The sequence below is a fragment of the Coenobita brevimanus genome, chromosome 66, assembly GCF_032717465.1.
Source record: "Coenobita brevimanus isolate Jiangsu-jjx chromosome 66, ASM3271746v2, whole genome shotgun sequence".
NCBI lineage: Eukaryota > Metazoa > Arthropoda > Malacostraca > Decapoda > Coenobitidae > Coenobita > Coenobita brevimanus.
This window is the reverse complement of record NC_137019.1, coordinates 811,654-837,500: the sequence shown is the minus strand read 5'-3', so window position 1 is coordinate 837,500 and position 25,847 is coordinate 811,654. Positions and strand designations below refer to the sequence as shown.

The following is a 25,847-nucleotide window of genomic DNA, read 5'->3' as shown; positions in this document are numbered from 1 at the left end:
CTCCCTGACTTACATAATCGACCACCCCAACCAGAACGGAGGCTAACTTCCCGATTGTCATTAAACTTCGCCAAACCCGTCCTGAACCCCCCCAGGACGGTGGAGTCGATTCATAGGTCACTCTTGCTACTGACAGACGATTTTATTCACCACAGGAGATATCTACTATGGCGCAGCGATTAATGAATGCTATTTTTAATCCCTCCATTTCGTAAAGTTCCTCCTGAGCTGAAGAAAAATGTCATAAGAAAGCATGAATAAACTAAGACATCACCGTCCTGAAGAAATTACTCGAAGCGAAATTAACTCTGCTGAAACTACTATTTATTCCTTCTTTTTGAACAATATATACAGTATACATCCCTTGATTTCTATGTTTAGCCCCTTCACTATGATGATACGTTTAGTTTAGTCTTTATCTCCGGATTATTTTGTTAGGAAAGACCCCTCGTGCTGAACCGGTTAAATAAAAATCATACGGAGATAGCACGATTATAATACGTTACCTGGTTGAAGAGTTAATCAAGGTAATACCTATAAAGTAATCGGAGCCGAGTGTGCCTACAGCCGAGACCTCCAACAGGACGGGCACTGATGAGTTGTAAGATAGGTAAACACTTCACAATATATACACTCATCACGGCTTCCATTCCCCCAATATCTTCGCTGACCTTACTTCTACGTAACCTCGGAGACCTTACCTGACCTCTCCGTGACCCTATTAGCACTGTAGCCTCCTTGTCTGGCAGCACGGTCAGGTCAAACTGAGGCCCTGAACACCTCGCAACCCCAGCGGTCCCGTCGCCTCAAGCGGAGTGGCTGCCAGATGCCGCCACTGATCACGACGCAAATCTGGGACGCGCGATTTGCAATTAAACTTCCTAACTTTTGAATGATTGTTAGATTGGAATGAACCAGCTGATATATTAACATCCGCGTCTCTCATTAAAGGATGGTAGGCTTTGCGACTACAGAAGCTAGTTACTAGAGGAAAATGGACGTATTCTTTTAAGTTATGAAATTATTTGCTATGCAAGTCTCATCACCTGTCACTCACCGTGGCAGGACAAAAGAACCTCGTGAAAGAGAGGCAAACATTACATGAGATGTGAACGAGGGGCGAGGTACAGCAAGTTAAGCACATAGGCAATTATTGAGAATGAGGTGAATTATTGACGCAAACTTCGTCCCCCCCCCCCCGGTCGTGTTGTTTACCTCGTTGCCATGGCGAGCGTCAAGGCGGCCTCGTTTTCTGTTGACATAAGGTGATTCTGATACATCCGTGGTGTTTATGCGTCTTATCATTTATTAATGCACAAAGAGTAACTTAAATTTCAAACAATTTTGTATTAAGCATACATAAGACCAACCAAAAAAGTATACAAATCATTTATAATGAAAAAAGTAGGTAAAAAACACAAATAAGTTTTCCTTGATCAAGACACGAGAGAAAACGTATCAGGAAGAGAGACTGACACCCACGCGCTCCTTGGAGGGTCGCACAACACTCAGTCGTCAGTCACCTGCCATCGGAGTTGGTCATTGGTACTCGCATGGTCCGCAGACTTTTAAATCTGCCAGACTAAAGTTATTGGAGTACTGTACAACATTTTACATACACATCTCTGGAAAACTATAGAAAATTAACTTTCAATTTTATAAGCTTTTGTGGGTTTAAACTTTGGTGATGCACCCTGTTGCATGTGAGGAGCGATCGTAAACTTTTCACGACGTAAATATGAAGTGGATTTTGAGGGAGTACCACCGTGAGCTGTACAACGAACCATTTACGTACTACAAGAAGAAGTACATGTGTGTTACGTAATAAGCAGAGTGAAGGAGAGAAACAGGTGCAAGGAAAGCCACAGCCAGCGTGCAGAAAGTTCCCACTAGACGATAAAGTTCAGCCGTTGACATTCAGTGACTTGATACACTTGTGTCGGTGTCTCTTCCTATTCCACTAATCCATCCCTTCACTTTCCACCCCCATCACCATCCTCTCTTTCCTATTTCAACCTTCCCATTACCCATTAACCCTCCGTCTTCTTTTCCGATTACCTTGTCACATCCTTTAGCCTATCAAGCCCAATTCATTAACAGCCCAATTTTAATATAATCCTTTACCCTATTTCTTCAGTCCCTCATAATATATCCTTCGTTATATACTTCACATCCATGTTCTGTCCTCGTTCCTAATCTCTCACCAGTCCTTATCTCAGTAAACCAAACCCTTCGTCCCCTATTCCCTAACCTCAAACCTCAGACTCTCCCGACTTCCCACCTCAAGAGCCTATATCCTCACCCCATACAAGCTAACCCCATCCTTCACGTCTCATTCACGTAAATCCTCATCCATCCTACACGCCATCCCCACAGAAATCCTATCTTTCCGCGCCTCTGTGCAGTTCCTCTTGCCTCGGTCCCTTTCTACAAGCCCTCTAGTTCACCCCAAAAAATTGATCAATCAATCAATCAACCTTTCATTCCTTAAAAACTCACTTCCCTCACCCCATCTTTCCTAAAAATCAAACTTTCATTCCCTCACTCATTCCATTCTCCAAACCCCCATTTCTTTAACTTAATTTACCCAGTCCATCACCCTCGCCCCTACATCTCATTCCTACGATTCCCATTCCTTTAATTAACTACTTCCTCAGACCCATTTACCCACCCCATTTCGTTCTTCAGTCCCCATTTCTTTCCTGTAACACCCTTTCGTGATACTCCTCACATCCCGTTCACTTAAACCCCATTCCATTTCCCCCTGTTCCTCAAGTTCCTCGCCTCCCCCCCTTCTCTCACATCCCCATTGCTTTTCCTAAACGCCTCCTATCTCATTCTCTAAATAAACGTTTCTCTAGCCTTTTATAACCTCATATCATTACATCCCATTATTTTAACCTTCATTCCCTTCACCCCTCACACCCCAGTTCCAACCTCCATTACTTAGCATCCTTCACCTCCTCATTCCCTAAAATTGCAGTCCCTTAACTCTCAACGTGCTGTACACATTAATTATCATCCTCACATTCCTTTAACTCCAGTCCTTTGCCCCTCATCCCTTATTCTCCCAGTCCCCATTTCCTATCACTCCTCACCTCCACACTCTCCCCTTTCCCTTCACCCCTCACCCCCACCCCTGTGCCGAAATGGGGTGCAGTGAGAGCAAGGACCTTCGACCCATCACGGTGTCCGATGCTCAGAAAAAGCTCCAGTCCTCCATCCAGGGCCTCGAGGTGGTCAGACTCTCCTCCTCGGGGTCCTCCTCCACCGCCTCCGCCTCCTCCGTGCCCCACACGCCGGAGGAGCAGGGAGGAAGGAAGGAGAGGGAGAATTCTGACATACCCGCCTCCCTCGACAGTATACCCACGAATGACCTTGGGGTGAGTATACATGCAGCCTCCTAAACAGGCATCTACACACAAACTATATCCGGCCTTGATTTTCAGTAGTGATTTATTGTTCAAATGAGGAGTTATACCCATACATTATTTCTTGGGGGAATACCGTAGCAACGACTATAACTCTCTTCAGATGTGGGTACAGAACCAAAGACTAAAAGCTTAAAAAAAATAATAATTCTAAAGAATATTAAACAAAAGAGGGATAAAACCAAGATTCGTCCTTTTCAAGAATATGGATTTGCTGCTTTTAAAAGACTGGAGGTCAAAGGCAGAGGGAAACACAAAGAAGAGAATATGTGAGTTCAAGTAGCTTACAGTGTGACGACTTTTCTTAACCCCTTCCATCCAGTGAATTATTTTTACATCCAGACGATTTTGTTAACTTCGCTGAAACTATTTGTAGCGAAGGGGATTAGATGGAGCCTTATTAACCCTTCCACAACCTGATTTCTCCTACTAAGGGAAGGAAGGAAGGAAGGACCGACCAAGAGTTATGTTGCTGTTTGCTTTCTTTGTGCCCCGAGGAACGTGGAGAGAGGGGGAGAGGGTGGGTAGCGGCAGGATAGTGGGGAAGAGGGGAGACGAAGTGGGAGAGGGGAGGAGGAGGGAAGAGGGACGCGGAAGTAGGGGAAGGGAGGTGGAGAATGGTGGGGAGAGGGAGTAGGGGAGGGGAGAAGGAAGAAAGTGGGGAGAGGAGAAAGGATGAAGGGAGGGGGAAGAGAAGGAAAAAGGGGTAGGGAGAAGGGCAGGGAAGTGGGAGGAAAGGGGGGTGAGAGAATAGGGGAGGGGAGAAGGGGAAGGGGATGGGAGAAGGAGGAAAATGAGGAGAGGGGGAAAGAAGGGAGAGGAAACTGGGGAGGGAAGAAGGAGGAACATGGGGATAGGGGAGAGGAAGGAAAGACGCCATCAGAGTGAAAAATATCCACGCACCAGCACACTACATATGCCTTAACCTCTTCACTACCAGGTGTCTCTAAACCAGAAGAAATCGCCCGTGGGTAGCAAGATTAACTGGCAAAAAATCGTCATGTTCAGGGTAATCATACATTTTTTAGACATTTCTCTCAGCTCAATAAAACCGTCTAATCCTAACTACTTTTAAATTCCCTATATATATTTTTTCCTGGCTAAAAGATGATTAGATAATATAGATTAACCCTTTCAGTACCATGACGCATTTTCTTACTGTACTCATATTACTTCCAGTTTGTTATATTCAGTTTAGGAAAGACGTCTCGTACTGAAAGGGTTTAAGAAGGCTATATCTAACACCTGCACTTCGAAAGCTCTTGGACTGAATAAAATCGTCTAGCAAGCAAAGTCCGTCCTCGGGGTGAAGGGGTTGAAAAGGCCCTCTCGTACTCTGGGAGTTGAAAATTAAGTCCCTTCACCCATTCAGTGTAAGACGTCTCCCCAGATGAAGGAAATCGTCTGGAGTGGCATGAAAGAAAATAATAAAAAGGGCGTCCTCGGAGTGAAAGGGACAGTGAACGCTATAGCAAATCCCTCCACTTCGAAATATGAATAAAATCGTCAGGAGGTACCGAAAATAAAGCCGAAAAAAAGTGCTCGGGGTGAAGAGGATAATGAATGCCGTACCTAACCATTTCAGTTAAAAGCCTGAGGAAGAAGAAAAGAAGAATAAGAGGGAGGAGAAGGAGAAGGAGAAAGAGAAGAAGGAGGAGAAGAAGGAGGAGGAGGAGGAAGAAGAGAAGGAGAAGACGTAGGTGATGAATAATAAGAAGAAATGACGTGATGGGGGTGAGAGGGTTAAGGGCACATTGCGTTCAGTATCAAGTGTGTGTGTGGATCGCGTGAAATGGCTCGAGTGCAGGAGTAATGGAAAGCAAGGTGTGCACTCTAGACCGGGGAGGGAGGGAAGTAGGGAGGAAGGAAGGAATTAGCGAGGAAAGGAGAGAGGAAGAAGAGGGGGAAGTAGCGAGGGAGGGACCTACGTATAGTGAAAGAGGGAGAGTAGTATTCTGAAGGAAGGTGAGAAGTATAGTGAAGAAGGTGGGGAAAAGGTGAGTGAAGGAGTGTAGCGAGTGAAGGAGGGGAATAATTATAATGTAAGAGGGAGGGAAGTATATTAAGGGAGAGAAAGAAATGGTGAGGGACGGAGGGAGGGAGTAAGGGAGGGAGAGAAATAGTGAGAGTGGGGGAAATGTAGTAAAGAAGGGAGGGAAGCAGTGTGAAGGAGGAAGGGGAAGGAAGGAAGTACTGTGAGGGAGGGAGAGAAATTGTGGGTGAGGGACAGAAGTACCGTGAGGAAGCACAGGTTGTAGTAAGGGAGGGAGAAACGTAGATGGGGAGGGAGGGAAGCAGAGAGGGTGAGAAAGGGTAGTGAATGAGTGAGTGAGTGAGGGAGGGAGGGAGGGAAGTAATGTGAGAGGGAGGGAAGTGAGGTGTTCTTCAGGTGTAGTACGGTATTGGCAAGGCTTGTGTGAGGCGGAATAAACCAGTATGCTGCAGTAACGTAATTGACATTGGCTTTCCATCACCCTGCCTCCTGTTGCGATAGTCAGGTCAATGCGTTCGGGTGTTCCCAAAATCAGGGTAGTCCATTCAGCATTTATATAATACTGGTCAATTAAGATGTGTGCAGTGGGATTTTATATGTTCTTCCGCACTGTTCTTCCTCTTCCAATGCACAATACTGAACTACTAATTGTGGGCTTAGACTTTCTCAATAAAAAGATAAAATAAATAAATAAGATAATAAATAAATGAAAATAATAATCAAGAAGGCGCCCCAAGACTGCAACACAAGAGGCCACCAACCGATCCAGGGCCGAACATTTTACTCTGTCCTGCGATTTTGACCTTGGACTCATTGCTTTAAAAATCGAATTACTTGCCTGACCCTCAACACTGTCACCAATATTAGTCCAAAACCAATATGATCCATTTCATTTGACCTTTCCCTGTGACCATGAATTCTGTCCCCATCCCAGTGACGTTGGGCTTTGACTGATCTGAGAATCGACTCTCTAACCCTGAATGCTTCCACAAAGTTTGGTGTAAATTGGATAAAACGTTGACCCTGTTATGTGACCCTGACCTTGATCTCTTATTCTAAAAAAAATAGTAGGTGAGTCCCTTGGCTGATCCTCGACCCTGCCACCAAGCGTTGTTCAAATACGATCAAATTACTTCAGTTCTTTTGTTCACAAGCAGACATACAGGTCGAAGTCTGACTTTGCTCTGTGTCCTTCACGTGTGTGTGTGTGTGTGTGTGTGTGTGTGTGTGTGTGTGTGTGTGTGTGTGTGTGTGTGTGTGTGTGTGTGTGTGTGTGTGTGTGTGTGTGTTTTTAATCGAGCACATTCGTTCTTGTCTTACCCTCAATCATTCCACCATGTTTGGAGTAAATTGAATAAAAATTGGACACTGAAATAGCTGGGTCAGACTTTGACCTAGCCATACGACCTTGACCTCTGACCTAGTGTTAAAAAGGATTAATTTTTTGGCTGTCCCTCTACCCCAGCACCAATTTATTAATTGAATAAAAACTGAGTTATTTCGTTCACACACACACACACACACACACACACACACACACACACACACACATCGAAAGCATAAAACCTGCTCTCGCTTCCCGGGCGCGGGTTTAAGGAAATACAATAAAGCAGAGTATCTTTGTGAGAATAAAAAACACTCCTTTACTGAAACAGTAAGTTACTGTCATGGGATGCCTGTTTTGAAACAGTATGGTATTGTCACGGGATTCCTGTTTCCAGTCTGGGCATCAAATCTCAACGCTCCCCTTAACCCCTTCAGTACAATGACGTTCTTTATATTTTATTCTTGACTTCCCTGGACAGTTTCACTCAGCATAAGGCAAATCTATTGTACAGGGATATTAATAATGACTATATATAACCCTTCGAGTTTGAAAAAATGGTGTTTAATTTTAAAAGAGCTGGAGAGGGACGCCTTCATGTGGTGGCACCGACATAACCGCGCGGCTTAGCTGCCTGGTTATACAGTACAAACATCCCCCACCTACATCCCTATCCCGCAAAAGGAGGATGGTGAACTGGAGAAGCAAGGCAACTTAACCTGCAGTCCATCGGGTTCGCATTTCATATGAACCTGTGGCCACAACAACAACAACAACAACAATAACAATAACAACTAGAACACTGTAAAACTATGCAAGGACAATTTTGATTAAGAAAAACTTCCCACGGCCATTTCCTACTAGAAGCCAAGCTATAAAAGGGCCTTGAGATCAAGGGCACTGATCTTGTCCATGTCACCTCAGGTCAACACAGTCTACAGGTCCACCAAGTTTGGTGACTCTCACTTTATTCTTTCATGAAGAATCAGGTGACATCCGAAATATCCGGAAGAGTCCCAAATTTTGACCCCTGACGATCTCAGAGAACAATGAATCGATTTGAACCCGCCTCCTTTCTGCACTGTGTCTGCCTTAAGGCTATATTGTAATAAAGTTTCAGCTTCCTTGCTTAAGCGGTTCTTGAGAGCGTGGCTGACTCACTCTTCTGTGTTCCGGAGAAGCAGGTTGACAGACTGATACCATATTTGGCCAAAAGAAGTGAACAGCTGTCCGACTAAGTTGAGTTGATTTGAAGGCTCTGGGCCAATTAGCTTTTGCAACATAACAATATTTAAATAATAATAATAATAATAATAATAATACTGAGCAGAATAATAAAACTTCCCACAGGGATGTAGGTAGTATTGTTTACAAATAGACTTATAGTAAAGAGGTAACATTTGACAACACCAGCTCTGGGTGTATTAGTGTATCGGCACAAATGGAAGCTTGCAGAGGGTGAAGGAACGCATTAGTCTTGAGAGAAGGAAGATAGGAGGCGAGAAGGAGGGACGGGAGGACAGAGAAATGAAGTGATAGACTGGAAAAAGGAAGACAGACAACGATAGATATAAGGAAGGAAAGAAGAACACTAAAGATAACGGGAGAGAGAGAAAAAAAAAGGGGGGGGGAGAAGAAACAAAAGGAAGCGAAGCACGAAATTACAGGAAACAAAGGAAGATTAATTGAAAAGGTAGGAGGAGTGGAGGCAATTTAATGGAGAAAAGCTATGACAGGGTAAGAAACTACAAAAGCAAAATAAAAACTTGGAATTCTGAAGGCAACGAGGAGTAGTTATGAAAAAAAAAAAAAAAACATAGAGAGAACAGAATGAGAAAATGCACGTATGTGTGTCCTTATATACGTATGTGTACTGTAGCTATGTATGTATGTATGTATGTACTGTACGTATGTATGTATGTATGTATTTGTGTATGTATATATGTATGTGTGTACAGTACTACAGCTATGTATGTATGTATGGACCGTGGCGACCAGTTTGCACACGCCTGACACGGCTGGGCGGCTCAATGGAACACATTCAAGCGTTCTTTATAATAAAAATAAGAAAAAGCGTGGAAATAAAGAGTATAAAAAATGCAATACCGAGAGAGAGAGAGAGAGAGAGAGAGAGAGAGGATAAAGGTCAGTGAATGCAGAGGTAGGAAAGAACTGAACAAAGGGAGGAAGGAGAGATGAAAGTGAACGCAGAAAGGGCAGATGACATAAAACAGAGAGAGAAAGAGAAAGAGAGAGAGAGAGAGAGAGAGAGAGAGAGAGAGAGGGAGAGAGAGAGAGAGAGAGAGAGAGAGAGAGAGAGAGAGTGTGTTGACAATATAACACCTCAATCATTTCTGGTCTGTCCCTCCACCCCACACACGAAGGAGGTGGGAGGGGGCAGGGAGAGGTGGAAGAGGGAGGAGGAGAAAGATGGAGGAAATGATGGTGAGAGAGAATACGACGAAGAGGAAGAGAGGAAAGTGATGAGGGAGGTAGGAAAGTCGTGAAGGAGGGAAGAGGGGGGAGCAGAGGGAAGCAGATGAAGAGAGACGCTGAAGGAAGTGGTGGACGAAGGAGAGAGAGAGGAAAATTAGAGGGAAATGGTGGAGGAAGGGAGAAGAAGGAAGGAAGGTGGAGGAAATGGATGGGCAGGAAGAATGAACAGTATGAAGGAAGGGCGGATAGTTGGGGGAAGGTGGTTAAGGAAGGAACGGAGTGAAGTAGAAGAAAGTGGTGAGGGAGGCGGAGACGAATTTTAGAGGGATGGAAGAGTGTGGAGGGAAGGAAGGAAGGAAAGAAGGACAGAAGGAGGGAAGGAAAGAAAGAAGGAAGAACCACTGAAGGAAGGAAAGAGGGAAGGATAATAAGTATGTGGCTGTTTGCTTTCTTTGTACGATTCTTAGGAACGATGAAGGAAGCTTGAAGGGAGGGAGGGAGGGAAGGAAGATGGAAGAGCGAGAGGAGGGATAGCTTGAGGAAAGTTGTCGAAGGAGGTAGAGAGATGATAAGGAGAGAGAAAAGAAAGTGATGACGAGGAGAGAAGGAAGAGAGGAGGTAAGGAAAGGGAGAGTGAGCGAAGTGAAGAAGGGGGAGAGAAGTGTTAATGGGAAAGAGAGAGAGAGAGAGAGAGAGAGAGAGAGAGAGAGAGAGAGAGAGAGAGAGAGAGAGAGAGAGAGAGAGAGAGAGCGCGCAGGGAAAAGTAGTTGGAGGAAATTGCATGAAGAGAATAATGAGGGAGGGAGAGGAAAAAGTACGGGAGGAGAGAGGGAGGGAGGAAGAAGGAAGTAAGGACGAAGACAGGAAGGGGAGGGAAAATGATGGAAAGAGAGAGAGAGAGAGAGAGAGAGAGAGAGAGATGGGAGGGAGCTAGTGAGGTGGGGCAAGATGATGATGGAATGGGCAGAACAGAAAGACAGGCCAACAGAAACACGGACAGCGTAAAGCAAAGATGAATTAAGCAGTATAAACATTACAAAAACTTACTACACATTCCCACAATCCACACCAGATTCAGGAAGTAACAAAATTTGATGCCGTTGTTCCTGGTACAGTACAAAGGAAGGTCAGACGATGCTCACTGGCCGGGGGATGTAGTGACGTCATCAGGGGTACTTTTCATTGGCTGCGAGAAGTGATGAAGGCATTAGGGGGCTTCTCAGTGGCTGGGGGATGTGGTGACGTCATGAGGGGTACTTTTCATTGGCTGGGAGAAGTGGTGACGTCATGAGGAGTACTATTCATTGGCTAGCAGGTGTAGTGACGTTAACAAAGCACTTTTCATTGGTAGACTGCATTTTCTCTAACATGACAAAGATCCCTAGCACCTTTTAGCTCCGTTGATGGCCCGGTGTAGTCAGATTGGACAGTCAACTTAACCAAGAAACCTCCATCCTCTTGACTAACGCCCATCAAAGTTTTTGCAACCACAACTTAGCATTCAGATTGTGGGAGTGGCTCAGCTCCGTCAGATGAAAACAAAATGACTATAGGAATGTGTAATAGCGTTATCAGGGAGCTTCTCACGGGTTTGGGAAAGAATGACGTCACGAGGGCTTTTCTCATTGGCTGGGAGATGGAATGACGTTATAAGGGTGTTTCATGGACTGCTGACTGTTGGGACATTAAAAGGGTACTTCTCATTGGCTGGGGAATGTTGTGACGTATTGTGGACGCTTTTCATTGGCTGGGAAGTGTTGTGACGTCGCAAAAGTACCGCTCACTGGCTAAGAGGAGTTGTGACGTCATATGGTTCTCACTGGCTGTACTATCTCGTGACGTCACATGTCTGTGGCTAAAATATAACATTTGCATCGGAAGTTGCTACTGTGACGTCATTGTTGGGTACTGACAAATGGTGACGTCATGGTCGGGTTCTGGCACGTGAACGGTGACGTCACGAGCGGGTAGCCTACTGGCACGTGAATGGTGACGTCATGATCGGGTACTGGCACGTGAATGGTGACGTCATGAGCGGGTACTAGCACGTGAATGGTGACGTCATGATCGGGTACTGGCACGTGAATGGTGACGTCATGATTGGGTACTGGCACGTGAATGGTGACGTCATGATCGGGTACTGGCACGTGAATAGTGACGTCATGAGCGGGTACTGGCACGTGAATGGTGACGTCATGAGCGGGTACTGGCACGGGAATGGTGACGTCATGATCGGGTACTGACACGTGAATGGCAATGACGTGAGCGTGTACTGGCACGTGAATGGTGACGTCACGTGCTCTACTCTCATTGGTCACTTGCTCGCCTCTGTGATTGGAATGTGATCGAGCACCTCTCTCTCTCTCTTACACACACACACACACACACCAACGAGGTTTCTTTGTCGCCCCACTCTCTTCCCCACTCACACCCCTCTCTCCCCATCGCTACCCCTATTCCCTCTCTTATCTCTCCAAGACTCTCTTCTCTCTTGTCCTCTTTACTTTTCCTTGTACCTCACTTTTTATTATTCCAGGGTTGTTTTGCTTGTCTTTATTCTTTCCTGTCTAGTATTTTCATCTGTCTTTAGTCTTCCTTATTTGTACATTTCTTCAACTCTTCTCATTCGTAATTTCTTGTCCTTATTGTCATCTTTACTCATTTCTCACCTTTCCTCTCTTTATTGGTCACCATCTTCTCTTATATTCACTTTACTTGATTTCTTCTCTACATTTCTATCTATGTTACTGCATACTTCTCTTTAATTACTGTTCATTCCTTTTCCTTTTTGTAATCGCTTTTTTCCTTATTCTCTACTTAAGTTTTTCAATTTATCTTCCTCCTCCCTTTAATCTGTGGTGTGTAATTATAATAGTTTTGTCTTTATCTGTTCTACCATCTTTAAGAATTAGGAGAGAGAGAGAGAGAGAGAGAGAGAGAGAGAGAGAGAGAGAGAGAGAGAGAGAGAGAGAGAGAGAAAGTACTGAGAGCTTCGTGGTAGTCTAATGGCGGCGGGAAGTTTAACCCCTTCACTCCACTACTTAGACGCAGTATTAATTTTTGTTGTTGCAACCACCAAATGATACTATTTCGCTTAAGGCAGATCTCTTGTAGTGAAGGGGTTAAGGCAAAGTAATCTCCGAGAACAAGAAGAACAAGAAAAACAAGAAGAAAAATAAGCAAACCACTGCCATAACGCAAGTGGTGTCATACGGCGTAGGAAGAATGTAAATCTTATAGGAAACGACGATGGGAAAATTTTTGCTCAATAAATAAATAAATATATAATGGCACAACTTTTATTCTGCGTGTTTTATCGACAGGGATATTTTTTGTACTGTTTTTACCGCCCTCTCAGTCATATTGCCTGTTGAGTCTATTCCTGGAACTCTATCGAACTCGCACCGACTCATCGCCAGGTAACTTGCAACACTTCCCAACTACCCGAATTCAAAACCAGCCTCTCTCTCCCTCTCTCTCTCTCTCTCTCTCTCCTCTTGGAATCCTTTTTCCATTCATTCTTCAAGTTTCCTAATGTCCTCCGTACCAAACAAATCTCTTCCGAACATACGTCTTTTCAGAGAGTGTAAATTTAACTGGTCTGATCTATCCCTGGTGCTGTGAATTCTCTCTGAAAATGTAGCCTAATAAATTGTAGGTATGTAGATTATTAGACAATAAGTAGACAGATGGATAGGGAAAGCAAGGCAGGTATTGAGAGAATCAGCCAGAGAGATAATGAGGTACATTCTTTGGGTAGGAAGAGGTAGATCAGTAGAGAGTGATTTAGGTACGTGGGCACATAAGGAAGTAGGCAGGTGGGTAGGGCAAAAGTAGGTAAAAAGGGAAGAATATGTAAGTAGGTGGACAGAAAGAGCACGGTAAGTATAATGACAATCAAATAGGTGGGTATATACTATATAACAAGTAGGTAGGTCGATAAGAAGACAGTAGGAAGTGAGAAATAAGACAGGCGAGTAGATAACCAGGTAGGTGGGTAGGAAGAGAAAGGTAGGTAAAAAAGTGTATTGGGGAGGCAGGGTTGCGGTAAGTAGGTATGTGAGCAGGAAGAGAGTGGTAAGTGGGAGGTGAAAGTAAAGAAGGTAAATAAGCAGGAAGAGGAAGGTAGGTAGCACGATACTTACGAAGATAAGGAATCAATGAATAAGTATATAGGTGGACAGGAAGAAGGAAGGTAGCAACGCACTGAAAATTATATGGGAAATAAGGACTGTACGTACATAGGTAGGGTGTGAAATACAGGGCAGTTGTTTAAGTAGGTAGGTGGGGACATAGGTAGGCAGTAAGAAGGTAGGCAGGTATGAAAAGTGTGGTCGGTGGTAAGGTAAATAGGGAGGAAGACAAAAGGTAAGCAGGAGGCTGGGAAGATGTAGGCAAGCAGAAAAATCAGAGGTAGAGAGGTATGAGGGTACATAAGTAAAAAGGCAAGAGGGTAGGCAACTAAATAAATGTAAGCATGAAGGTAAATAAGCATATAAGTAAAGGCCATGGGGTTGAATAAGTAGATAAGTAGAGGGATAGGGATAGAAAGTAGATAAGTAGGAGGAATGTGAGTACGTAAATATATAACTACGAGGTATGAGGGTAAATCAGTAGTTAAGTAGAGGCAAGGGGGAGAATAAGTAGATACGCAGAAGCATCAGAGTAGGTAAGTGGAGGTAAGAAGGTCGATAAGTATATAGGTAGAAGAATGAATGTAGATAAGTATATACGTAAAGGTATGAAGGTAGACGAGTAGATAGACATGAGGAAACAGAGTAAAGTAGATAAGCAGGAGGTATGAGGGCAGATTAGTAGATAAGTAGACAGGCGTAAATGGAGCTAAGCATATAATTAGTGAGATGGGTGTACGATAAGACAGAGTGACCCTGTGTGTGTGAGATGGGAGGTCAAAACTCTCTCTCTCTCTCTCTCTCATGACATGACCTCCCTTCCTCCCTCCTGCTGTTTGCGAGTTCCTTCACCTCACAAGACGCACATAATTACCACAACAACTACCACCACCACAATTGCCACAACCAGGACCACCATCGCTATAAAAATTACCACAACCACCACCATTACCACTACCATCGTGACATCAAGCATCACCATCACCACATCTGTCACCATCACCACTATTAAGACATCCGATCATTATCACCACCACCATCGCTACATTAACAACCACCATCATCAACGTCAACCACTATCCTGTCATCCACCTTCCACCACCACCACCACCACAACTCACAAGAACATACTAGCCTGCTCTTGTCAGTGCTAGTCACGAAGATGAAGCCTGGTGTACCGTATGCAGCAGAGTCTTTGCCATCTGCTGATCTTTGGTTTTTGCGGCAGAGAAGTACTGAGGTGTAAGTTAATCCTTTGGCATGAAAAGACATTAACTTCCACTTCTTGTCTCCCTTCCACACCACGTAATGAGGTATGGGCATTCATTTTTTTTTTTCCAGTTTGCCAATTTTCAGTAGGTTTAATAAAAATTGTGCTCAGAGCATAAATTACCTTATATTGAACGCCCTTTCCAATGGTACCAGTGATATGGCTATGATTCTGTAAATAAAGATGTTCGCTGCATGGCACTGGCCTTTTCTCTGGGACCTATGACCTTGGGGTTGACCTGAGCATGTTAACTAAGAAGACCAGGGCACAGTGTCAGCTAGAGAGGAGTCATTTAACACCTCAGTTATCAGCAGAGGTTCAAAACTGAAGCCTGTAGAGCGAGAACAAACGAAAGGACATACGGAAAAACTCTCAGTAACCTAAGATCATACGGTACATCAGACTTTATCTTCGTGACTAGCATGGCAAGATCCAGCTAGTATGTTCTTATGGTATATGGTACTGTTGGTGGAAGGTGGATGGCAGGATAGTGGCTGACGTTGGTGATGATGGTAGCTGTCGCGAGGGTGGTGGTTAAAGTCCCTCTGAACACCACGACAGCTGCACGTAGGTTAATGATACATCCTATTTTTGTGTGTAAGAAAATTTGCTTCTACTGTTACTGATCCCGATGCTCTGATCGTTTTCATATATAATAAACAGCAACGGACCAAGAACAGAACCCTAAAATATTCAAGTGGTTCCTCATTCCCAGTCTGACTTAGTGCTGTTTGCACCGGTTCGTTGTCCCTTTCCTTTTAATCAGGTTCCAGTCCATTTTAAACCATCTCTGCCTGTACATGACGCTCTCATCTTGTAGTGAAGCTCTCACGAAGTTTCCTAAAGCCGAATTAAATTATGCTGTATACAATATTGCTATCTAACGCCTCATGCACTCAAAAAAAATGCGTAATATATTGATTAGACAGCATCGACTTTTCCTTCTGAGTTTTGATCAGAAGTTTAAACTCTCTAATTATGCTCTATCTTTACATACTTTAACTATTCTACCGATTTTCCTACTATGCTTTTCCATCTGCCATCAGCAACTATCTACATCATCATCAACCATTATCCCTACCCTAATCAACCATATTCCCCACTAACTTTACCGACCATTCTCACTACCATCCCTTCTACAATCAACCACATTCCCCACAACCATCATCTACCACTCCCATCCCTACCACAATCAACTACCATTTCTACCACCACCCCGGAAACTACCACCATCCAGACACCTACCACAATCACGGCCACTGGCACCATTGCCAGGGCAGCCGGAAGATTAATGGCTATCTGACCGGCATAAGAGTGACTGGTGGTGGCGGTGGGAGGTGACTGAAAGGATGAATGAGACAAAGGAGGAAGGAGGAAGTGGGTTAACGGCGTGAGGATGAAAATGTAGGAAGGAAAGAAGGGGATGACCTCATTAAGACGGAATGAAAGAATGGAGGAAGCGGGTGAATGCGTTAAGAAGGAATGAAAGAAGGAAGGAAGGAAGGAAGGAAGGAAGGGTGCGACTCAATGACGCAAGAAAGGGAGGTAGGTCCGTGTGGTAAAGCAGCCGGCATTGGTTTAAAAGAAAGAACTTTAACTCGATATTCCATGAATGTGGGTCAAAAAATAAGCGAAGTGAACGGAGGGGAATGGGCCGGGTGGAACTGGGTGAGACGTTGGTGCATAGCGAGGTAAGGTGACAGGAATACACAGTATGAAGATGAGCGTTGCATGCTGGGCAGTATTGGGCGTGAGAAGGTTGAAGTTGCAGATATTACCTTGAAATTCAATGTGAGAGGGGAAGAAGGGAAGAAAAACAAGAGGGGTTGGGTGAAGGAGTAGGTGGGAGGTACGAGTGATCGAGCGGGACATGGGGGTATTATAACCTGTGATAATCGGAGTTGTAGGTTATATATTATTATAAAAAAAAGAAAGAAAAAGAAAATAAAGAAGCATACAGTGGGTTGCTTTCATACACCTGGCGTTTTGTGATACAGGTACGAATGAGAGGAAGAAAGGTGGGGGAAAGGGCAGGGGAGGAAGAGAGATGGAAGGTAACAGAGAGAGAGAGGGAAGAGTAGAGGTTAAATCTTTCATGCCGCCGACATGCAGTGTGTGTGTGTGTGTGTGTGTGTGTGTGTGTGTGTGTGTGTGTGTGTGTGTGTGTGTGTGTGTGTGTGTGTGTGTGTGTGTGTGTGTGTGTGTGTGTGTGTGTGTGTGTGTGTGTGAGAGAGAGAGAGAGAGAGAGAGAGAGAGAGAGAGAGAGTAATGAAAGAAAGCGGAAGCGAAGAACCCTGACGACGAGGGTAAAACACGAGTAGAACAGACATTAATAAATAACAAGAAGGAAATTCTGGGAAGGGGAGGATAATGTCAGAGGAGAAAGGGAGGGGGAAGGGGAGGAGGGAGCAAGGAAGAGGGGAGAGGGAGACTGAGGGGGAGGAAGGAAGAGAGGGAGGGAGACACTAGGAAAGGTATCGATTGAATGAAGGGTTACAAAATAAAGAGGATGAAGAGGGAAGAGGAGAGAGAGAGAGAAGATAAATAGCTTATCTAAGAAGGGGAAAAAGGGAAGAGGGGAGAGAAAGAAGAGTATAAGAGATGTGAAGAGAGAAGGAGTGAAAAAGAGTATTTCAAGTTAGGATGTAATTAATAGAGAGAGAGAGAGAGAGAGAGAGAGAGAGAGAGAGAGAGAGAGAGAGAGAGAGAGACAGACAGACAGACAGACAGACAGAGAACAAGGAAAGCAGATTCAGGTCTTCAGTCGAGACCACCCCCTACGGGAAGCAGTGTCAGGCAACAAAAAACAGACAGATCAGGGTAAGGAAATGAAGGAATAAAATGGAGGTGAAAGAAGGAAGGAAGGAAGGAAGAAAGAAAGAAAGAAAGAAAAGTAATGAAAAGAAAGGAAGGAAGAAAGAAAAAGGCAGACGAAAATATGAAAGCAGCGAAAAGAAGGAAGGAATAATTAGAAGGGTGATGGGAGGGGAGAAAGAAAAGATAAAGAGATAACAAGAAATTTTAAGAAAAGAAGATCAAGGAAGGGGAAAAAAATGAGACAATAGGAAGGAAGGGGAGAGTCTAGTGACCTATAAGAATAATTAATAGGTAAAAAAAGGAGAGGTAAGGAAACAGAAAAATAAAAATGTAAAGAAAGAGAAAGAGGCTGGGAAGAACTAAAGGAGAGAAGGAAAAGGAAAACAGGTAAAATGCATGAGAAAGGTGTAAAGATAGTAAAAATAAAGAGAGAAAGGAAGAGAGAAGACAGTAAGATTAGCTGGAGAAAGGAAGAGGGGAATGGAGTGACCAGAAGCAGGGGAGAATGAAAGACAAAAAGAGAATGAAGGAAGGAAGAGAAATATTGATGTAAAATGAATACACACACACACACACACACACACACACACACACACACACACACACACACACACACACACACACACACACACAGAAAAGGGGGATATTGGAGTGTTACGTGCCTTGCTGCTAACACGCGTCAAGCATAAACACGTACACGAGTGCGCACACGCACCCTCACACGTACACACATTCATGCACCACCTACACATGAAAACAACGAACTGTACACATAGTTTCGTACTGTACGTATATTTTTTGCTCTTATTTACATGTTCACTATTAAGTACACACACACACACACACACACACACACACACACACACACACACACACACACACACACACACACACACCTTGGCTTTCACATACCTCATCAATCCAGCGAACAGCTAAACATCCACCATCCCCCACTCACACATCCACATCCGTCTGAACACTGCATCCACATCCACATAGACAATGAATCCACAAAACCACATACATATCCATACTATTCACGCATCCACACAGACATTATAGCACTACCCCATCCACTCACATCCACTTCTACATTTACCCTACACCATATCCACATCCCACGCCATCCACACATCCACGTCGACTCTGACACAATATCCACATCCACATCGACAGCAGATCTACACAGTTACCTTCATTTCCACATACCATCCATACCCACGTCAATAGCCACATCCACATTTATGCCTCTATCCACATACCATCCACAAAAACACCCCATCCACACGACACCTACATTCAGATCAATGTCCGCATCTGCATTCACATATCATCGAATAATATCCACATCCACATCAGTATCCATAAACTTAATCAGTACAACATCAACACCCACATTAACACCCGCATACACATTACCCATACCCACATAATAGCCCTTTAATATCCACTTCATCCACATCCACACAGCATCCACACGCACATCTACATTCACATCAATACCCACATCAATTTATCAATATGGCGCTAAGACTCACATCCATACTTACACCCACATAACATACCCACATCCACATCATCAATATCGACATTACGACCCACATCCACATTCACGCCAATACCAAGATCCACACCTTCCACACACCACACCCACATATCTCTAGACCATCCACACCGTCCAAACACCACATCCACATATCTATAAGCCATCCACATCATCCACACGCGTTATCCACGAAGCTTTGTCTAGTCACCCCCCTTCCACACTCATCCACTGCATGACTGTATTATTGTCTAAGCTACACCGTTTCATTACAAAGCTTTTACAGGACTGAGTTAGGTTTGCTTTGCCTGAAGAAAAATCGTTTGTACGTGGAGTAAAATACAAGGTTCTTAATTCTTGGGGAAAATATTAAGGCAGCCTGTTTTTGAAGTTAATGCAGAGGTTCGTTTGAGAGGAATAAAATCATCTGACATTGGCCTGATTAAGAGACCCAGTTCTTAATTCACGGTAAAAGTTAACAGACTTCGTTCAGTTCGCTTATTCCCAATCCATATTTTCAAAGTTTTTTACAATCATATTCGGTCGCGTTTCAGGTGATATTCCTGTTTGTATCAAGACGTGACAATTTTCCCGCTGATCTCATGTTATTTTGGTAGCATTATTTAGAGTGTTATGTCATTATTTGTTACTTTCGTAGTTGCTGTATTTTTATGTTATCGTTTACAGAAATATGTCATTATACGAAATTTCTGCTGTGGTTTTATATGTATTATTATTTACAGCTCCGTCGCTATTCATTTGTGATTCTATTTGTCTTACTTATACTTCTATGTCACTATTCATCATTGTTGTTGTGATTCTATTTGTCTCACTTATTGCTCTATGTCACTTCGTCATTTTTATTCGGAATGTGTTTGTTTTATTTATACTTCTAAGTCGCTATTCGATATTGTTCCAGTGGTTGTGGTTGTTTTGGGGTTCATGCTTGTATCATATCTATGTGATCATCCTTATATGCATTTTTTTATATTTTTGTTTAAAGTTTTCCTTCATATTAAGTTATTTTGTTCATAGATGCTGCTTACTGTGCATTCTCCGTTCTTACCATTGTTCGCCGAGAATTCCTCGTCCTTCATTATACAGTTTATTGCCCATTCTTCGTTTATTATTCATTCTTAATTCCCCTGATCAATCTAGTTTCGCGTACTGTACACCTCGGTAATTCTCTTCCTAGGCTCTGTATAATGCATTTCCTGAGTTTGTTATTCTACTGTAGTTTTCGTGTACTATAAATTCTTTGTGAGTTGGTCGTTTTAAGTTCGTGTACTGGATAATCTTCATTTATTATTTGCTCTTGTCTCCACACTTTGGCAACACACTCCGGTCACGTTACGCAGTGTTGACGTGTTGACTGGGCGACGTGCTGGGAATGTGGTAGTGGTGGTGGTGGGATCTAATGGAGGTTGTGGTGGGAGTGTGGTAGTGGTGGTGGTGGGGTCGAGTGGAGGTTGTGGTGGGAATGTGGTAATGGTGGTGGTGGGATCGAATGGAGGTTGTGGTGGGAATGTGGTAGTGGTGTGGTGGTGGGGTCGACCTGGAGGCTGTGGTGGGAATGTGGTAGTGGTGTGGTGGTGGGGTCGACCTGGAGGCTGTGGTGGGAATGTGGTAGTGGTGTGGTGGTTGGGTCGACCTGGAGGCTGTGGTGGGAATGTGGTAGTGGTGTGGTGGTTGGGTCGACCTGGAGGCTGTGGTGGGAATGTGGTAGTGGTGGTGGTGGGGTCGAGTGGAGGTTGTGGTGGGAATGTGGTAGTGGGGTTGAATGGCGGTTGTGGTGGGAATGTGGTGTGGTGGTGGGGTCGATCTGATAGTGGCTGGGCCTTAGTGAAGGTAGTAGTGGTGGTGTCAATAGGTTGTTGTTGGTGGTGGTAGTGGTGGCGGTGTCGATATGAAGGCGGTGGTGATGTCGATGTGGCAGTGTCAGGTCGATGGAAACGATGAAGAATGAGGAATGAAGGCAGAGGGAATGGGTGGCCGGAAGACTGATGCGTATGAATGGAAAGACTGGAGTACTGATTGTAGCAGGGGGATGAATGGATAAGCAGATGGAACACTGGATAATGAAATGAATGGAGGTGTATGTGGATTTATGAATGAGAGAATGAAATAACAGTAGGAAAAGTGGGTGGAGGGATGACTGGATGGCTGAGATAGAGTGATGGATGGCTGGATGGACATGTGGATAGGTTTTTGGAAGACAGTGAACGAAAAAGTGAAAGTATGGATGAGGAATTAATAAACAAGGAAGGAAGGAAGGAAGGAAGGAAAGATTGATGAAAAGAAGGAAGGAAGGCAGGCAGGCAGGCAGGCAGGCAGGCAGGCAGGAAGATGGATGGATGGATGGATGGGTGGATGGACGGATGGATGGAAGGAATATCCCTAAATCAACAACCCAGAAAAAATAACTAGACTCATAAACACAAAAACAAAATAATACACAGAAAAGAAAAATCCCATAAACAGGACTCCAGAAACAAGAAACGAAACAAACATAAAACCATGGGAAAAACAAAGATGAATGACACAAAATCCCTGTCAAAACACACACACACACACACACACACACACACACACACACACACACACACACACACACACACACACACACACAAACCCAAAACTCCTCCGGACATTTCGATCGACCCCCCTCCCTCCCTCCCAAATGTGATGTGTATAAACTTACCCCTTTGAATAATAGACGTATTTCGATTCACAATACTATGTTATCCATTAGGTATTCTCAGGCACGGTCTCTCTCTCTCTCTCTCTCTCTCCGAAACAAAGATGAATGACACAATGAGGGAGAAGATACGGTATGTTATGATCCTGAAAGGAAGGAACAATTATACGGGCAAACAAGTTTTCTGGCGCGCACACACACACACACACACACACACACACACACACACACACACACACACACACACACACACACACACTGAAAATTCTATGGACACAGCTTGCCATATAAGAGAGAGAGAGAGAGAGAGAGAGAGAGAGAGAGGGGGGGGGAATCCCCACTCTGACCCCTGAGCCCTCGCATGAAATCGTTGATGGAAGTGAGAGCATTAACGCTGACCTGCTCGATAAACACAACAACAACAACCACAACAACGACAAGTAACAACAAAAATAACAATAAACAGGTCATAATACACTCTTCGATCATGGTCATAATGGAGAGTGTAATAATCTCAATAAATATAACAGTAAATAGGTACAAGGTAACGGGCCATCTCATTTTGCCCCCTTCGAGGTGTAAAGGCGTCGCGGTGCAGTTCATTTCAGGGCAGATGACCAGCCTACTTCGCTCGGTGGCATTATATAACCAAAACGCCCACAGTCACCTCGAACACACACACACACACACACACACACACACACACATTCTAAGGCTGTGGCAACTGGATAACTTAGTGAGAGGAGTAATTGCCTTGTAACTACAATAAGGTGCGATTAAATCAAGTGGTAACTGAGCTGAAAAATCTTGGTTATTTTCTTGTAAGATGGTTAAAGAAATAACCTGCTGTTCGAAAGGGTGTGAGTTCGATCCCCGGTTAGGACAGAAAAAAGTTTGATTATTTGAATTTCATTAACACAAACTTTATTGACTGTCCACAAGACCCCCTACCATGCCATACAAACACCCCTCCTATTATCATTATACTAGTGTTGAATGTGACAGGTAAAGCATGTATTCAATCTAGAAGGTAGTTATTAGTGTCGAAGTGGTGATATGTGAAGGTGTGTGAGCCGCTGGAGATCCGCTGGCCCTTAGGGAACAGGCTATCACGTCTATGCCTAGAGTCAGACGCATAAAGAGAGCTAGTCCCAGCGTAAAATCCGACCTCACCCCCCGCTAATGGAAAGGTCTGGTCCTGCAGTGCCCGTACCTAGGTTATAAAACGCTATGGTACACCTGGACGTGTGGGAAAATATGGCAACACAGGAAGAAGTTAGAACAGGAGCAGCAGCTATATTCCCTGCCGATGTTCTGATCTTGGGACTGGCATTTATTACGTGTCAGACGGTGTTACAGCCAGCCAGGTCACTCACAACTTCACAAACTGCGCCACGGAGGGTGAGGGGGGTGGCGTGAGTGGTAGAAAAGGCGCCTCATGTAAACTATCGTGACCGTGTGTGTGTGTGTGTGTGTGTGTGTGTGTGTGTGTGTGTGTGTGTGTGTGTGTGTGTGTGTGTGTGTCTGACGGTGGGATAACGTTACGGAAGCAACACACAAGAAACGAGGTCACAGGAGGTGTGTGTGTGTGCAGCTGGCGTGTACAGTATATCAGTGTAGTAAAGGTGTTTATATCTGGATATGATTAGGTATTTGAGCATATATGCAAACTTACGCATAAATATACACGTGTGTATATATATATATAGACAGATCGATAGATAGATAAATAGATAGATAGATAGACATATAGATTAGATAGCTAGATAGATTGATATACGAACACACACGCATGTACAGTACACACATATGTATGCACATATATATGTACTCGTAGGCTCTCTCTCTCTCTCTATGTATATATAGGCTATGCACACTTAGTGTGTGTGTGTGTGTGTGTGTGTGTGTGTGTGTGTGTGTGTGTGTGTGTGTGTGTGTGTGTGTGTGTGTGTGTGTGTGTGTGTGTGTGTGTGTGTGTGTGTGTGTGTGTGTGTGTGTGTGTGTGTGTGTGTGACTAGGCTTAAGTAAAGGATGGGGAACAAAGAGTGGGAAAAGGGAAGTTAGAAAAAGTGAATGAGGAATTTGGGAGGCAGTTCAGTTGTGTGCGAGAACACAATAAGTTGTTGTGGAAGGAATTTAAAAAAAATGAAAGAGGAGAAAGAGTAGTCAGAGGTGGAGGAGGAAGCGACTGATGGATTAGTTCTGGGGGAAAGGTGTGATATCCCGGGAGATGAAGAGAGCATTTCACGTGATTACTAAATGTGTTGATTAAGAGAGGATGGCTAGACCAGTGGGTGGAGCGAAAGTTGAGAGGTCAGTTGGGTGACGTACACTTGGCAGTAAACAAAAACTCATGCCGGGAAAGGAGCCAGGGGGTGTATGCAGGATGATGTTATGGGGAGGGAGAAAACAGTGAACTGGGTTTGGAAGTTTGTAGGTTAGCACTGACACAAGGAAATCTAATGACTGGAAAAAAGAAGTCATAGCACCTTTGTGTAAGAGGAAGGAAACAGAATGATAAGTAACAGATACAATGTCTATATACTATAAAGGAAGACTTGAAGAGTTATTATGAAAAGAATATGTGATCAGGAAGTGCCAATTATGCTGAACTGAAATGTGTTCTGATATACCTGGCAGAGAAGTTCTTGGAATTTGACAAATTTGTTTGTAGCATCTAGAGAAGTTATAACAGAAAGTACATCAGCAGGCACTGTTGTAGTACTATTAGCACTTAAAGCAGATTATTCGGAGCCATTCCCAACAAGTACAGTACAATGGCAAGGAGGTAGCTGTGAGAGTAGTTAGTGCGCTGAGTGAAATGTTGGACTTGAAACAGGGTTGTGTTATGCCACCATGAATGTAGTGCTAAGAACTGTGAAGTTGAAAACACTTGGGCTTGTAGTTCTGTGTAAAGGTAATATTGATTTAACACTGTCTGCGCTTTCGTGTGCGGATGATGCAATGCTGATGAAATATGGGAGTAGAAGTAAATAGATCCGGCAAAAGAATTTGTTAATGTAAGTTAAAAACAAAAATGAAGAGCATCTGTTGACAAGAACAGTCATTTTGCTCGGAAGAAACATATTATAGACAAATTGTGATAAGTGACTAAATGGTGGAGAAATGGGGAATGTGCAGGTATTCAAGCAATTAGCCTAGGTTGTGAACAAGGATTTTTTTTTTTTTTTAATGCCACTATGGGCACAGGCTTTACAGCGTGTTCCCTAAGGCTCAGAAGTCCTCCTACGTGCTTCACACCTCCATATGTCACCACTAGGGTGCTAACACCCACAGTCCACATTGAATACATGCGAGGGCTATCTCATACTGTACTGGTGTATGGGTATTAGCGGGGGTGTTTTACGTCATGTCAGTGGGTTTTACAGCAGATCAGTAAAGTCTGCTTTTGCCAAATTCGAATTCTTAAACTGTTACTTGCCCCAGCCGAGATTTTAACTCACGTTCATTAGGACAGCAGTTCACCTGTTACCGACTCAACCACCACCTCTCCCAAATGGCGGAAAAGTAGATGAACTGAAACAAAGGGAAACAAAAGGCAAGGAACGGGGGAGGGGCGCTGAGGACAACAGCAACTTGTACGAATGTGGGTGCGGGAGAAACGAAAGCATTTTTACATGACACAGTGATGTTCCAGCACTGAGGTACAGTAATGGAACTCTGGATGAGGTTGGAAGAACAGGAAGCCAGAGGGAGGGGTGCTGAAACAAACGACTCCATTAGCGTCAGAGGAGTGACAGGAAAAGACGCCTCCACAAATGAACACAGCCGTGAAATCTTTTGAGGTTGTTCAGCCAAAGTGAACGACTGAAATTATGAGAATTATGGTCGTTAAACAGAAGGCACAAGAGACTTCGTAACATGTCTTCTTAAGCGATTTATTTTGCATATTGCACCTTTTATCCTCTTGCACGCTACTGACACAAAATATGTCAGTACCAAATATATATAAATAATATGGAAGAGAATATCGGGGTGTAATGAGCATGATAAGTCGCTAACAAAAAGGTTTTACAAAGCCTACATTATCACTTAGAATACGGCCCTTAAGCCTTATAGTACAGTAACATCTTTTTGTAATTTAGTTGCAACCAGGTAAGTAATTAATTATTGAGACTTTTAGGAGAGCTTCTCGATAATGAAGAGGTAAATGAAGGCTGCATCTAAATGAAAATCATCAG

At 43.8% G+C, this 25,847-nt stretch overlaps 2 protein-coding genes across 2 annotated transcripts in view; one reads left to right on the top strand and one right to left on the bottom strand.

The window, feature by feature from the left end:
- The window catches only part of LOC145405228 (katanin p60 ATPase-containing subunit A-like 2), a 38,673-nt gene extending 37,878 nt beyond the window's left edge, over positions 1-795 (bottom strand). Inside the window, exon 1 of the mRNA XM_080276653.1 lies at positions 702-795. The gene's annotated coding sequence lies outside the window, so the exon portion shown is untranslated. The remainder of the gene's footprint in view (positions 1-701) is intronic.
- A 2,222-nt stretch (positions 796-3,017) lies between these two features.
- The window catches only part of LOC145405243 (uncharacterized), an 85,672-nt gene continuing 62,842 nt past the window's right edge, over positions 3,018-25,847 (top strand). The window contains exon 1 of the mRNA XM_080276664.1: positions 3,018-3,383. Coding sequence (XP_080132790.1) covers positions 3,150-3,383 — 234 coding nt within the window. The 5' untranslated portion in view covers positions 3,018-3,149. The remainder of the gene's footprint in view (positions 3,384-25,847) is intronic.